This window comes from Haliaeetus leucocephalus, unplaced genomic scaffold (genome assembly GCF_000737465.1).
Source record: "Haliaeetus leucocephalus isolate CR32 unplaced genomic scaffold, Haliaeetus_leucocephalus-4.0 Scaffold871, whole genome shotgun sequence".
In the NCBI taxonomy this organism is placed as follows: domain Eukaryota; kingdom Metazoa; phylum Chordata; class Aves; order Accipitriformes; family Accipitridae; genus Haliaeetus; species Haliaeetus leucocephalus.
This window is the reverse complement of record NW_010973307.1, coordinates 2123359-2138008: the sequence shown is the minus strand read 5'-3', so window position 1 is coordinate 2138008 and position 14650 is coordinate 2123359. Positions and strand designations below refer to the sequence as shown.

The 14650-nt window shown below is 49.8% G+C and overlaps 1 protein-coding gene across 1 annotated transcript; it reads right to left on the bottom strand.

Moving 5' to 3' along the window:
* Positions 1 to 9049: 9049 nt before the first annotated feature.
* PAQR8 (progestin and adipoQ receptor family member VIII) lies at positions 9050 to 10922 on the bottom strand. The gene has a single exon (XM_010583117.1). It carries the CDS (start codon positions 10871 to 10873, stop codon positions 9815 to 9817), a length of 1059 nt encoding a protein of 352 aa, XP_010581419.1. The 5' UTR covers positions 10874 to 10922; the 3' UTR covers positions 9050 to 9814.
* Positions 10923 to 14650: the final 3728 nt, after the last annotated feature.

Below are 14650 nucleotides of genomic sequence, written 5' to 3'. Positions count from 1 at the left end.
TTCCTACGGATTTGAGCGCGCTTCGGCCTACTCCAACACAGCCCGCCGCCATCTTCCTCCTCCCCCTCACGCCCAGCCGGGGCCTTTCAGCATCCCACAGCGTAAACGCAGTGTTGCCTCTGCCAGGCCCTCACCCCCTTGTGAGGTTATGCTATGTCCGTGCTATTAAAATCTCCTGGCTTCCAAAACGGCAGCTATGCTGCCCTTTGGGAGTTGTCCCTGCCCTGCGCTGTGCCCAGGGAGAGGAGTAGCCATGGGGGGCCAAATCCATTCCTGGAGTGCCCAAAACATTTTAACAGATGTGATTGTGCTGGTGTATTATGTATATAGTATGTATATTAGCTGTGAAATGGTGGGTTTCGTAATACGTAGCACTGACATAGTTCCTCTCTTTTAAACACAATTTTTATCTCTTTCTGAAGGAAGCAGCAAAATGAAGCAGCAGGGGGTGCATCTAGGAAAAGGTGGTTGTGCACACATACTCCCAAACATAAGAGATAAAAGAGAGCCAAGCCAATCACCACGCAGAAAAGGTTTTTTTTTGTATGTCTTTCCCTTGGTCTCGTTATCAACAGTACGCAAGACAGGCCAGGCTGCGATTCAAGGACAGGCAGCAGGATCTGAGAGTTTTGTAAGCAGAAGTCAAGCAGAGAGAAATGCAGCCAGACTGTCTGTCTAAGCACAGTGTGGGAGAGAGAAGAAAGCCAGCCGGTAGGAGATAAAGAATGAGTCTGATGACCTTAGAAAGGAAAATAATAGTTTGAAGGCCAAGCAGGGCTGAAAGAGCTGGATCTGAAAGACAGCAAGCTGCTAATGAGACTGCTGACTCAGACGCAGGTGCTGGGACCAAAGTGCTCTCTCTGGCTTCTCCTGCTGTGATATCCAAGCACCCTTTAGCAGGTTTCCTGAACTTAGCAAGGACCAGCGCCTTCCTCAGAGAAGGAAACTTGCCTCCCTGGGCCACGGGTCATCCTCTAGGAAAAAACCAACTTTTTAACAAGGCTGTGTGGCAGAGTGCCCCTGTGCACAGCTTCCAATGGGGAGGAGTACTGCTATCCCACTCTTTGCATGAGTGGGAAACTAAGGCCAGGGGATTTATCCAGGGTCACAGAGTAGGATCTTAGGCTCTGAACGTCAGCAGGGATAGGATCGGAAGACTGTGAGCCCAGTACATTCCTCCTGGGTGTTTTAAGGGAGATGGGAATGAAGAAAGGAAGATTAAGGAAAGCCATAGCAGAAGCTGGTACTTTCTTAGGAATAGTGACCATAAAGCAGGAGAGAGGAGAAACGGGGAATAAGGAATTGAGGTGGAACTCAGAAGATCTGGATTCAGCTGCATCTTTGACATCAACTTCTGTAGAGGCAAGCCTGACTTGCCAAGGTTAAGACAAGCCTCTTTAGCCTCCTACATTTCTACATCCCTACTATCTACTCGTGAAAGGGAAAAGGAGGTCTTTATCAAGATTTCCGATCTCTTATCTGTTTAAAGCTTATGCCTTTTAGAGGAAAGACTGCTGTTATGTGTATATAAGCTACTGTAATACACATCAATAAAAAAGTCTGACCGGTGAATCCCCATGCAAGGAGAGTGGATGGTGTTTCAATACCCCCGATCTGGGGTCTGAGGGTTCCCAGGACTACTTCTAATGGGCCTCTTAAAAAACACTCAGAAGGCCAGGCTTGTTGGCAGTAGGCTGAAATTTGCCACCCGAGTATCCACACATCTAGTGAAATATTCAGGGATTCAGAGATCAGACTGCTCTCCCACACCACTTTCTACACTGCTTTGTCATCGTAGCCAGCATTTGTCCACCTCACCAACAGACACCCTGATGAAGCAGGACAAGCTTGGATTTTTTCCTTTCTTTCACCCCATCTATTGGCTCCCAAGGGCCAAATATTTGATACAGGTGTGTTAGAAAGGATACTGCTAAGGAATGAGTTTAGTGCTTGTCACTTCATAGCAAGAGGAACTGTTTTGGATTGAGAACAGGTCTTGTCTTCAGTCAGAACAAAGCAAAGAACTACAGGATAAAGGATAAGCTGTCACTGGGAACAGCTGCAGAATTTAAGACGCAGCAGGTAGCTCAATGCCTTAAACTTTGGGCATGTTCAGTTCCTTTTTTACCAGGGCTGCTAGGGCTTCACTTCTCTCTCTGAAGTCAACAGGAGCAGCAGGCAACATTGGGACGTATTCTTCCCCTGACCTAGTCAGTGAGATCGTCTTCAACTGCTGCTTAATAGAACAAAGAAGGAAACATCTCAGAGCTGTTTGCTAATGCTCTGCCTCTTAGCCCATGTTATCAGAATGCTGCAAGGATAAGACCAGACAGATTGCTATTGGGTAAAAGAACCTCTTCTGAGGCAACTCACTGCCGCAGTATCTGGTGCTTGAAGTACAAATCATTACCTTCTCTCACATTCCGTCCTCTGTGGCTAGTGACACATGAAATGACCAAAACAAAATGCCTCATTCCTCTGACTTGGAAGCTCTTTTACTTTTTGCATTTGGCTTCATGTGCTTTGGATAGGCCAATTCCCTCTTTTGCTAATAACCGTCTCTGGATTTTCACACATCAAGGATGTGTGCGTGTGTAATATTGGATAATGACAGGCATGTAGTAAATATGTTCCCTAAAACAGTATCACCAAGCAGTTTCTTCTCAGCATACCACATGTCTCTATTTTTGTTTCTAGTTTAAAAAGTTTTCTCCCATTCCTCTCCAGTTTTTACTTCATGGAAACTTTGGCCTAACTCATCTGGGGAAATCCCTGTCACTTACGGAGAGGGTGAGATGTTAGCAAAGTACATCCCTCGCTCAGAAATGCATCTCTTGCAGAGTTGGCTGCAGGCCTGCCTGAATGGGAGCATTTTTTCCTAAGCCTGTCCGGAAAGCTAGGGCTGAAGGCTCTGCTTTCGTGGCACTGGAAGCCTCTCTGTGGCCACAGATGAAGACATCTCGCCCTCTGGTGGGTAAAACCACAACAGGACGGAAGCCTTGGTCTGCATGGTATATTCAGAAATAATAATTAAAATTATTAGTGTGCTGGTAATAGAAGGAAAAAGAGCAGATTTTTAGAGGACTGAAATTCACAGCGAGTGTATAGCCTGGGGGACAGGGTATACATGATCGCACACGATCCTCCTGATAAAGAGGATTTAAACTAGTGATGATGGCAGGGAGAGACAGAGTTGCCAGCAGCCCTTTCAGGGAGTGATGGTCAAGGTTGATGAGCAGAGGGCCTGGACAGATGTAACAGAAAGAGATCATAAAATCAACAGAAGCGGGGTCACCTCCAGTGTTTGCATGTAAGCAAGGAAGTGCCTAGAAGGCACCATTATGGAGAAATCCCCCAACCCTTTCTGGGAAATCCGTGTGCTGGGGTGTCTCTCTGAAGTGCATGTAAGTAATGCAGGCAGCACGGGGACTACGCGTGATGAGTTATAGAGATCTGTGCGCAGCTGCAGGGCTACGATCTTGCTGGGATCAGGAAGACATGGTGGGAGGGCTCCCATGGCTTGAGTGTTGCCATGGAGGGATACAGGCTCTTTAGGAAGGACAGGTCAAGAAAACGAGGAGGGGGAGCTGCCCTTTATATGAGAGAACAGGTGAAGTGCGTGGAGCTCTGCCTGGATGATGAGCCAACTGAGAGCTCACGGGTAAGGATTAAAGAGAAGACCAGTATGGGTGACATTGTAGGGGGTGTCTGCTAGAGGCTGCCTAAGCAGGAAGAACAAGTGGATGAGGTCTTCTACAGGCAGACAGGAGCGGTCACTTTGCAGGCCCTGGTCCTCATGGGGGACTTCAGCCACCCTGACATCTGCTGGAGGGACAACATAGCAGGGCATAAGCAATCCAGGCGGTTCCTGGAGTGCAGTGCTGATAACATCCTCCTCCAAGTGACAGAGGAGCCAACATGGAGAGGTGCTTTGCTGGACATCATACTCACCAACAAGGGCTCATTGGGGATATGAAGGTCAAAGGCAGCCTTGGCTCCAGTGACCGTGAGATGGTAGAGTTCAGGATCCTGAGGGGAGGGAGGAGGGTAAAAAGCAAGCTGGAAAGAAGCTTTGCAGAAAAAGACCTAGGCATCCTGGTGGACACCAGGTTGAACATAAGCCAGCAGTGGGCCCTTGAGGCAAAGAAGGCTATCCTGAAGGTATCCTGGGCTGCATTAGACCGAGTATTGCCCCCAGGATGAGGAAGGTGATCCTTCCCCTCTACTCAGCACTGGTGAAGCCAAACCTGGAGTAGTGTGTCCAGTTCTGGGCTCCCCAGTCCAAAAGAGACATGGACATACTGGAGAGGGTCCAACGAAGGGCCCCAAGATGATGAAGGAACTGGAGCATCTCTCCTATGAGGAAAGGCTGGGAGAGCTGGGACTGTTTTGCCTGGAGAAGAAAAGGCTCAGAGAGGGGATCTTACTAATGTGTATAAATACCTGACGGGAGGGTGCAAAGAGGACGGAGCCAGGCTCTTTTCAGTGGTGCCCAGTGCCAGGACCAGAGGCCATGGGCACGCACTGAAATGCAGGAGGTTCCCTCTGAACATCAGGAAACACTTTTTTACTCCGAAGGTGACCGAGCACTGGCACAGGTCACCCAGGGAAATTGTGGAGTCTCCATCCTTGGAGATCTTCAAAAGCCATCTGGACATGGTCCTGGGCAACCAGCTGCCAGTGGCCCTGTTTGAGCAGGGGACTGGACCAGATGACCTCCAGAGGTCCCTTCCAGCCTCAACCAGTCTGTGATTCTACACAGCTATAAGCAAGGAGAAGCTCTAGCCTTATTTCATGTAGGCTCATGTCTAACTGATTGATATCCTTCTGTCCATCAATGATTGTGTCTCTTTGGCTTAATTTTAAGCATGTGCTGAAATGTTTTGCTTGAACAGGCAATTGTATTCACAGCTTGGCCACTGAAGCTTGCACTGGTTTGGTGCCAGGCCACCAAATCGCTAGATACTCACCTCTGATTGACAGAAATTAAGGAAAACTGGACACCCAAATACTTTTGTGGATGATGAACTTAAATGCCTCTAATCAGTGTCAGGGCAGCCATTCTGCACCTCCCTTGTAAAAAGGGAATGAAATCACATAGTTACTGTGAAACCTGGAAAGTGCTTTGAGATGCACAGATAAAACCACACCCTATTGTTCATTATTGTTGTAATTATTATCCACTCTAATGTATCCACTCTATAATTATTATCCACTTTTCTTCCTAATGACTCATAACGTTCTGTAGTTGTGCATTTGGGAATTTCACACCACACCAATCGTTTTGCTTTTCCAGATTTCTTTTTTTTTCACTAAGATTTTTAAATAATGATCAGTACAGTACAAAGCTTAAAATATTGTCAATGTTTTCAACAATACAAAGTCAGCAGATAGGAGCTGGGAAGGGAATGGTTAATATATAACACTCATACCCTTCCCTGTTTCCCAGGGAAAAAAATACAAACTCTTTTGTACTTCTGTTTAGTAACAAACAGTGCTTAAAAATAACCTTGTCAGTAAAAGATGTAAATTGCAAGGCACATGAGGAACCCGTCCTTGCCTTGTTACACAAATCATTAGGCATAAATACAAGTTTAAGGCACCTCTCTCCATCCTCCCCTTCTGCTCCATACACCAAGCAAATCCTGTCAGTGGGTAGCAGCTGTTAAGAGCAACCACGGACCGGCAGACAGTGAAGAGGCTGCCTTTGAGCCTCAGGTTCCTTCAGGATGAATCCCAAAAAGGAACAGCATAAGGCACGTTGGGATGAATTCTCAGGAGTTGTCCTGTACAGATCCAGGTTGCATGATCTGCAAAAATACTATCTCAGGACCAGAGATTCTTGGGGAAGAGGGTTAGGACCTCGGTCCCTTCAGGATCTTGGATGTGCTCAACCTTTGGTGGTCAGCTCTTCACCAAACCCTGCCACTGGTACACCCCTCGCAGCCGTGCCTCCTTAGAGGAACGCCAGGATGGAAGGAGGCGTGCTCCAAGCAGTGAGCCCAAGGAGAAGGCCCTGAGAGGCTCTCAGACAAGCTGAGCACTTATCACAGCGGCACTTTTACTCTCTCTGGACCCAGCCCTGGTCTCCCCTAGATCAACGGCAGGGCTTTTGGGAGGGCATTGGCAGTCACTTTCCAGTCCCAGCCCAGCTGAGGTGCAGCAGACTGCACGGCATGTGGAGTCTGCCCAGGTAGGCAGCCAGGTGCATAAGGCACAAGGATGAAGTCCGGGATGAGGGAAAGAAATCAGGGGGTTGGAGGAAGAGGAGGAGGATGGAGACAGGGATGAAGGAAGCTCCAGTGTTGGTGAGCCCCTTGTGACACAAGGGTGCATCCTCACAGTAGCAGCAATCGGTACTGAAATTCCCTGCTAAATCAACCCATCATCGTAACCAGGAGGTCATCTCCAGGTCTTGAGTGCAGGGCCACACGGGGACGTGAGTGGCTTCACCTGAGGGATAACATAAGAATATGTAAAAAACACCACCGCTGTCACACAATTGCTCCAGAAGGAGAAGTTTCACTTCTGCCCAACCAGGGAGGAGATGACATATGACCAGAAATACCTCAGGAGAGCCATGTGGGCACCTCCCCTCCCTGTCCCTGAACTGGATGGCATTACTGTACTCGTCCTCTTTTGACAAGGGCAGGACCTGTCATCCATTTTCAAACCCCTAGAGACGGAAACGCCTGGGTGATCCCTTCCTTTGGTACCAGTATAACGCTAGGTAGCAGCAGAGCAGGGTTTGCTATTAGCAGCGATGCCCACTCCCTCTGTTTTAGCCCAGAAAGGAGCTCTGGACCAGCCTGGTTTACTCCCCTTCCTGCACAGGAGCCCACTGATACCATCCAGCCAGATCCACACCCAGTGGCTCATTCTGCTTTACCTACCACAAAAGCAAGGCAAATTAGGCTGTTGAAAAAAAGCACTGCTCCCACTGGAAGTCTTTCCACAAACTGGGAGGAGACCCACAAGCAAAGCCAGGGAGACCATGGAGGGAGCAGTCCATCAGTGCAACTAAGCTAGTTGAGAAACCAGCTGCTGTGCTGGAGGAACTGCTGCTGGCCTCTGCTCTGGCCCTTCCCTGCAGGCAGCAGTGTTGTCCAAGTGAGCTGGCTGAAAGTTAAAACCAGCAGAAAATTACTGACATTTTTTCAGTAGGATTGGTTTTCTGCTAGTCCATCTCCTGGCACCAGCTCGCTTTGTGGTGAGATGAGCTTCTGTGCACGAGAAGTGGTATGAAGAGGTGTAAGTGGGACCATCCCCACTTGCCACTCCCCTGAGGCAAATTTGCTGTTAGGTCAGCGTGGCTGTACTGTCAAAATACACCGTAGGAAATGAAGTAATTAATTTCTAAGCTGGAGTGGATGTAAACCAGGAGGCCTAGAGTGATGAGAAAGGGTGGACTAGATGACCTCCTGAAGGCTCCCCTATGATTTCTTCTCCTGTACTCAAAACTTACTTCCCTCGCCCTTTGTATTTAATTTGTCAATAGGGCCAGGAGTTTCACATTTGTCCACAAAACACAGGACACAGCAAAGCACCTATTAATAGATCTGTTTTCAGAGACGCTGTTGTCTGGCCCGCCTTGCTCCTCCAGCAGCACAGCACTGTTTCCTTCAGGCTAATCTTGACCCAACTAGGAGGCTCTGCAGATATAAAAGCCAAAGGCAAAGCCTTTCTGGATAATAGATCATGTGCACACACACATACACAGACACACACAAATCTCAATAGTTAAAAACGTATCAAGTGCAGAAATCAGTGCTTGTCATGACAAATCATATCTCCAACCCTAAACTCTGCCTGCTCAGAACCAGCAATCACAATTCATTTGCCTGCCCTTGGATTCAGTGAGACAAATCTGTGGCTGGAATAGATCCCATGGCTTCCTTGCTTTCAGGAAAGATTTATACCCCCTAGGAATTTGCCAGGTGTCAAGGCACTTGAGGCTGCAGGTCTTCCACAGTGTATAGCTGGGAGGAGCCGTGCCAGGGTTTCCTATGGAAAGCAAGCAGTGGGTCAAACAGTAGGTGTCTAGGCTGAATGGGACCATATCTCTGCATTGGCTCTGAGCATCCTGTCCTGCAAGTGCTACCAACTTCAGTGCAAGAGTGTGGCTCCATATCTGATATCCCCCCCGAGCAAGCACAGAGGAGACTTATCTAGTGGAGGACACAGTAAACCAACCCTTGGTACACCTTGGACAGGAGCGACCCACGGACATCAAATGTGCCTGACCACTATCTTGGCTACTCCACGCAGGAATCACCAAGTCTCAAGGACAAACCTGTCCCACGGTTGCATAGGACCCTAATGCCGTTACCCTGCTCCTGCCTTTTGCTGTTCTACCTTCATCTAGTGCTGATAAAAACGTGCCAGATTCACAATCCCATTGGTCAGAGAGAAGCAAGCCTGCAGCTTCAAGGTCAGCTTTCCCAGGAGGCCCACCAAGCACTGCTTGGTGTCCTGAAAAGCACCACTAAGAGGGGAATAAAGACCGCTTCACTTTCATACCCTTTTGGCCATGACTGTAGTAGGGCTGTTGGAGGCCCAGAGCCCTTCCCATATCAGACAGGTCACACCCAAGTTACTCTACACTCCATGGACAGCATTGGAGGTCAGTCAGACTCCCTAGACAGAATACACAGAGTCAGTCTATGCAGGAATGCATGAACCTGTCACACAAGCAGCCAAAATGATGCAGCCAGTATCAAAAGCATCTCCCCTCCTGGGGCCAGCACCCTGAACGCTGATGGCCTCAGGGGTGCTCAACCTCTGCCACTGTTACTGAGGAAGGCTCAAAACCATCTCCAACCTGACCCTGGCCCAGCTCCTCAAAGGCAACTAAGCACTTAAAATGGAAGTCAGGAGCCTCTGATGACCTGTCTTGTAGGCTACCAAACAGCCATCAGCACTGCCACTACCTTAGGTCAAATTCAGACTGCTGGGAAAGACCGAATCTCCTGTTAGTAATCCTTGGGACAGCCTGACTCCTTGGTTTTCATCAGCAGCTCCACTGCAGATGGTGCAGTCATATAGAAAGAAAAGATGGAGCTGACCTAACGTCTCCACCTGTGCTGGACCTACACCAGTTCACCGGCAGACACAGGGCTCAGGTTCTGACCCAGTTCATCCTAGCAGTCCCCAGGTCAGGCCTAAGTCTCCAAACATGCTTCGCCAAAGCCACCTCAGCAACCTGGCATTGAGATACTTGACAGGGGGACCATAGAGAGAACCTGGCTTAGCCCAGCTGCAGCAGGAAAAGGATTATACCAGCCACTGTGCCACACATGGCCTTGCAGCTGAATCCTAGAAATGTAGACTCCTCCTGAAACCTTGCTACTGCCTTTGATAGTAACAGGTCTCACAGATAGCAGACATGGCAAAACCCAGGGAGGTCATCACATCCAGCTGTGGTCCTCATGGTGCATTCTCCACTGCGTCGTGAGCCCTGGCAGACCCTTCTACAGTCTCACAGCCTTCAGGCTGCCCTCCCTGACGTTCAGCAAGGTATCACCCACAGGTTTACCGGAATGAACAAGAAACCAGGAAACCTCTGCCTATTCCAGCATCCTTGGTTAAGTGACTTGTTCCGGCTTAAAACACTCCATGTCCCCCTGGATGGCAAAAGGCAGTCCCTGCTGTGAAAATGCATCCAGCATGAAGTCTCCAGCCCTCCACCTGAGTCCAGGGTCCTGGTTAGTCACAGCGTGTTAGGCAAATAAGACAGTTATGTCTCTAACGTGTTATGCCCCTTTTCTTGATTTTCACCACCCCGGTGATGTCATGCCCGTCACGTTCGTGACTCTCAGGAGTCCTTTTTAGCCAGGCTGGCCTTGATCCTGCATCGCAGGATGTAAGCTGTGATGGCACTACAAGCCACCAGGCCAAAAAAAGAGATGCAGGAGAGATAAACGGAGAAAGGCCCGTGTCTCTTCAGGAAAATCTCCTGCCTGTTCTTGTAATCCAAAAGAATGGCCTCCAGCTGCGATAGGGTGCAGATGGCCAGGAAGGTGTGGAAGATCTGGTGGGCATGGCCAACGATATCGCAGGAGCCAGGGAAGTACTTCTCAGGGACTGGGCAGGAGAAGAAATAAGCACTGATAAGGAAAAACAGTATCTGGTACGTGTGGTACCAAGCAGCATCTTCCTCACAGCCCCCCAGGTGACACACAACCACCCGGTGAGCGACAGGACTGATATCCAAGATGAATGCCAGCCCAGCTGGGATCACCTGGCACATCTTCCTCATGATGGGGTAAGGCCGTCGGTACCGATATTTCGCATAGCAGCAGCCGGCACAAGACAGCCAGCCACAGAAAGCAGCTGCCGGCAGGAAGAAAAGCCAGAACTTGTCGTACCAGGCTTGGTCGGAGCTGTAGTAGAAGTGAGCCAGGGCACTACCGTACTGGTAGATGCTGACTCCGACGTAGTCCACAAAGTAGAAGGTGTAGTGGTACAGCTCCGATTTGGACTGCAGTAGGTGGGCCAAGAGGCTGCAGGTCAGGTAGGTGACAGAGGAGAGGACAAAGATGAGCAAAGGCAAGGACCACGCGTCCACGGGTAACTGCTCAGCCTCCACAAACGTCTTGAATCTCAGCAGCACAGCCAGCGCTGCCAGGAGATGAGTCCATACGTTGACCACCTCGTTGTGCTTCTGGAAGAGGCTAAGGAAGTAGTACCGCCAGTCCTGGTCGGTGGGACGGTACCCGGTGTGGATGTAAGGCTCACGGAAGAGCTGCGGCACCTCGCACTCTTTGACCGTGCAAGGCATTTTGGGGAAGCCATCCTCCAGCAGCCTGGGGAGACGGCTGAGATGCTGCCCGCTGAGGGACAGCGTGCTGATCCGCTCCAGGATGGCTGTCATCTCGCTGCGTGCGGCAGCTTTGAGCCTGGCTCTGGGGAACGTCGCCTTCGTGCCCTGCGGGGAGGCGAGAAAGAAGAAAAGTTAACGGTGATTTATCGGGGAGAAGAGCGTGCTGCCATTCCTGGGTGGGATAAGCCATGGCGCTATCGAGATGCTGGCCCTGCTCTTAGGGGAAAGGGGCTTTTCTTGACTCGGCAGACCTAAATTCAGCATGAAGAAGGATGGCACAGCCCTGTCCCTGCAGTTCAGACTACATCAGATGGGCGCAGCAATGTCACAAGCCTGCCCTTTGTCCTCGCTTCCTCGGGCACCCAGCTCCAAGCATGTTCAGAAGCAGCGAGGAGCTGCCAGTAACGGGGTGCAAGAAGCAGTTAGATGTCAAGAAAGCATCTGATGATTGTGGAGGGGATTTTTCACCCCCTTCCCCAGAACAAACTGCTCAGGGACAAAATTAGGCTGTGATTAGTCACCTAAGGGATAACCTGCCTTTCTGCACCTGAGTGAAGAGGGTCCCAACCAAATCATGGAGGTTGCAAATAAACTCGGCTTCCCTGCCACACAACTTGCACATGGCTTGCACACCTGGGGCTGCTGTAGTAAGTACGGCAGAGGGAGAAGGGGAGAAGTCCACAGTGCCAAACCTGCAGCCCTCATCCCTCCATGTTTAAGAAGTAGCAGGACTGGGAGGTGATGGAGAAATGAGAGGGTCTGCATCAGAGCTGGCTGCCGTTTGGGTATAGCACTGAAGCCTTGGGAGCATCCACGGAGCCATGCTGAGGGGCTGTCAGATGAGATGTGCCTGGATGCTCAGAGCAGCCAAACCCCAGTGCTGAACACTCCTCTGCCCGCTCTGCTCCCTGGCAACCTCCAGAGTTGCTAAGCTCTGGCTGGAAAGATTCAGATTCAGGGCACAGCAGGATCCTAATGTCTGGAAACTACCTCACAGCACTGAATTAATTCCTACTATCCTCTGTTTCCCTTCCACCCTACATATTTCTCTTCCCTGCTGGTGTTTATGCCACACAAAATAGAGGAGAACTTATCACACAGATGCCCATGCTTGAACTGAAATTGATGCTGATGGATCCCCACCAGACCCTGCAGGGCTGCGGTTACTACTGTGCAGCCAACACGTACACGTTTGCAGGAGTGGGGCCTAATTCCTAAGCTTATATGCACCCAACCAGAGCTGCAGTGGATGGAGATGGCCAAAAAAAGTAAATGCAAGTAAGTATTTTGCTTGAGTGTGGGAAACAGCATATTTTTCTTCTGTTGCATCAGATACCAGCTGCTGCCAGAAGTGAGACAGAGGAATAGTTTGCGTGGGCACATGATAGGAGACCCATGCTGGGATGATGATAGAGAGGACAGGACAGTGTTAAACACCAGGAGAGAGCGAAAGCAGGGAGGTGGGACCTGTCGAACAGTCCCAGGGCGAGACAGCCCAAAGAGCAAAGTTAGAGCAGGCTCTGAACCAGGTTGCAAATCCCACTTCCTCTCGCAACCCAAAGCCTCTGATAACAGACAAAATATTTTCATGTTGCTTCCGTATTCTAGCAGATGGGGGTTGTCATAATGAAATTGCATTTTCCAGCCCATTCTCTCTCTCTCCCTACGCTTTCGAGGCTTTCTCCCTTAGCACCTCTCAGGGCTGTTTTTTTTTTATCCTTGTTGGCCACAGGGGAATCTGGCTGCTGAGTTCGATGGAGCTGCCTTAGCCACAGAAAGCAAAATGGTCCCTACAAATGGTATTTTAGTTTCACAGATGCATAAGACTGAAGATAGCACCCTTGCTGGGGGGGTTGATGTTGTGCATGTTTGCAAAGACTTCGTTTCTCTCCTAAGGGTCTGCGGGGTCCAGATCTGTGATGGGACACGCAGTTCATTCAGCAGCTTGTGTATCCCTGTGGGGATACATGCCAAAATATAGGGAGGCAAGGCAAATTTTGACTCTGGGGCACTATGAGGGAATGGTGTGAAAAAGAGGCAACACTCCCTCTTCCCAGTTCTAACGTAAAGCCAGTCTATTGTGGCTCCTTGTAGCCGATGAGAAAGGAAGGCTCATTCATCCAACTTACTCTAGACCTCAGCTTCAGGATAAGGCAAAACCCGAGCAAAGAGACCATCCCTGGCTATGCAGCACTGTAGTACTCACCCTCTATTGCCCTGTATCTCCTTTGGATGATCTGGCCAGAAATTGGCTGCAGGCTGAGCACACTGGGGTGGGAAAGACAGGGAAATTTTATGGATTTGTCTATACTAAGACAGTGTTTGATTTAGTAGTCTAGATGCACAGACAAGAGCTCCCTTCCCACACCGACTGCATCTCCTTCACTGCAGCACCAAGACAGCATCTGCTGTCTCCAGCTGATGATCTCCAGCCCTTACGCACAGGTTTTGCCCTGTGCAGAGGTGTGAGTACAGACTCTGAAGCGCTTTGTGTGTCCTAAGCTCCTCTGCCCTGTCCGTTCCCCTGCCATAATGTGTTTTACACCTCTTCCAGCATTTGCTGTGATACAACCCAAGCAAGAGGGCTTGGACCCCTGCTCACCATCTCCCAGCTTCCCTTTAACTAAGCATGGTTCGAGAATTTGGGTCCACTACAGGGGGCTCAGTGCTGAATCTTCATCCCAGTTCATCCCAGCAGGATGCTGGAAAACCCTCCAAAAAGGTATTTAGGCACTGATATTGGAGATGGGGATTGCGGTGGCAAGGCACAAGGAGAAAGGGCATGCTGCAGCTCCCCACCTCTTGGAGAACACAGGCTAATGCTAGCATGGACCCCAGGACATCAGGAACTGAAAAACAGCTCAGATACGGCACAGACTGGTCAGGTAAGCTGCACAGGAGCAGGTTCGGAGCGCTCATCTCTTGCAGAGAGGCAGCAATACGCTGAAACCTGCCCGTAAAGAGCAAAGGCAACCAGAAGACTCACGGGAAGACAGCAATCAAGCCTGGGCGTACTGATGCATGCCAATGTGAGGGGCACATTGCCCCTTCCACCGTCCGTGGCCTGCCTGCTTTGCATGCTGACAAGGATACGAGAGAGACAGGCAGCTTCTGTACCAGGCACAGGCTGGCTCCGGCTTGTACGGTGTGTGCTAGCGCCAGGATTTTGCCACGGTCTCTCATCCCGAGAGCTCAGTGTATACAGCGAGCATCGCCTTTGAGCAGAGCTGGGGAGAGGTTAGACGCTGCAGATCTCCCTGACAGCAGCTTCCAGGCAGGCTTTCATAGCTGGAAAATGCCAGTTTTTAACGGGCCGAGGGAGGGTCAGAGATTTTCAAAGTAATAGTCTGAAATCACAAGAAACACATCTGATACTCAGATAAACAGCACGAAATCAGGAACCTTGTAGACTGCTTATTTTAAACCGAACTTGTGACATTAACAAGTGAGAACAAGTTGGCAGTTTCCAGCGATCATGTGATGGACAAAGCGACAAGCAATTAACGTTAGAAAAGAGAGAGAAAGGGAAAAAAGAAAAAAACCCAACCCAGAAACCCAAGGTCAGCACTGGCTGTTTCACTTTCACAGAGCCCCTATTCTTTTCCCTTCACGGGGGCGTAGGAGCGGCTGAAAGCCACATTCATCAGCAGGGCGTCTCGTTGAGATTCTGTCCTCACCCCCCCATCTCCAGGGGATTCAGTTATTTTGGCTGCTCCCAATTAACAGCAACCAAGTATCGTTTGTTCGGGGAGGGAGCTGCAAGGCGAGAAGGAGAGAGTGGATGATGGCCAGGCTGTATCATTACAGCCACAATAAGAACCGCAGCAC